The sequence below is a fragment of the Trichinella spiralis genome, assembly GCF_000181795.1.
Source record: "Trichinella spiralis strain ISS 195 chromosome Unknown Scfld6535, whole genome shotgun sequence".
Lineage (NCBI taxonomy): Eukaryota > Metazoa > Nematoda > Enoplea > Trichinellida > Trichinellidae > Trichinella > Trichinella spiralis.
Genome location: NW_003533474.1, coordinates 1 through 1,177, shown reverse-complemented (window position 1 = coordinate 1,177; position 1,177 = coordinate 1). Strand labels below are relative to the sequence as shown.

The 1,177-nt window shown below is 39.3% G+C and overlaps 1 protein-coding gene across 1 annotated transcript; it reads right to left on the bottom strand.

Annotated features, from left to right (window-relative positions):
- Positions 1–252: 252 nt before the first annotated feature.
- Tsp_14209 (putative N-glycosylase/DNA lyase) lies at positions 253–1,067 on the bottom strand. The gene is made up of 3 exons (XM_003366111.1): positions 925–1,067; positions 502–599; positions 253–464 (listed from the first exon to the last, which is right to left on the bottom strand). The coding sequence occupies exons 1-3, from the start codon at positions 1,065–1,067 to the stop codon at positions 253–255; spliced, it is 453 nt and encodes a 150-aa protein (XP_003366159.1).
- Positions 1,068–1,177: the final 110 nt, after the last annotated feature.

The following is a 1,177-nucleotide window of genomic DNA, read 5'->3' as shown; positions in this document are numbered from 1 at the left end:
AAATTGACCCATAAGTGATGCACAGTTTGTTTTGCGGTCATACTGTGACTAAGTATTCGTGAATTTTATTTTAAAAGGTTCTGATGAATATTCTAATACTCAGAGATTATTTTTTTTAATATGCCCGTATATGGTGGATGTACATTGACACACTTAAATTTCTTCTGCACATAAGTTACAATATGATTGTGTATGATCTTTACAAATGTATTTTTGGCATTTTTTACAACGTACGCTTGTCTTGTTGTCACTTTAAACACACAATTGACATCGGGCTCTTTTTGTACCACCTGTATCCGTATCAGTGATACCGCTTGTAGATGGCTGCTCTGCATCTTTCCGCATCCTTTCAACCGCCGATTTTGCTGCTGCTGTTCTGGGCAGTGTTTTGCGCCACATCATTTCTGGTTGCACTAGAGCCTTGCCAAGTTCTTCCAGGAATAATCGACGCTTATGCAGCCGTCCTAAATTTTATGCTGGATGTTTCTCTGTCCATAGAACGTAGGCGTTGTATGCCGATACGTCGATGATGTTGTAAAATATGACTAATGGCCATCGTGCAGATATTCTTTGGCAGGAATACGTTGATGTCATTTTGTCTAAATTATCTACACCACCTTTAGTATTATTATAGTGTAGAATAATGTCAGGCTTGCTTCCCTTTCTGTCGCAAACCTGGTTGTCATTGTGCATAGTACTTGGAACTATAACATTCTTGTTCTTTTTTGGGAGGTATGATACGATGGTGCAATCTTCAGAAAAGGCAAATGTTGAAAAGTTCAATTTTCTGCCTTGTAGTTGCAGCAGTTCCTGGGTAGCTCTGGCTTGTTTTTTTTATAGTTCCAACCAAAGTCAAATTCTTTTTTTTCAGTTCTACCCCCAGTGCATATGAAGTAAAAAAGTTGTCACATGTAACATTATCACCTTTTACCCCTTTGCCATGTCGAGAACCACTCGCATCCCTTGGTACTTCGCACGAGTTCCACTTGACGGCTTGCCAGTGTATATTTGCATATTCCATGAGTAGCAGGACTTTCAGCAGCAGGGTAACCAAAAATTATTGCCATACTTTGCCGGTTTCTTTTGCATGTAAGGTGTGAATTGACATCGGCCTAGAAAGGATACAGTCGCTCATCAAATGTAACGTTTTCGGAAGGATTATACATCTTAGGTAATT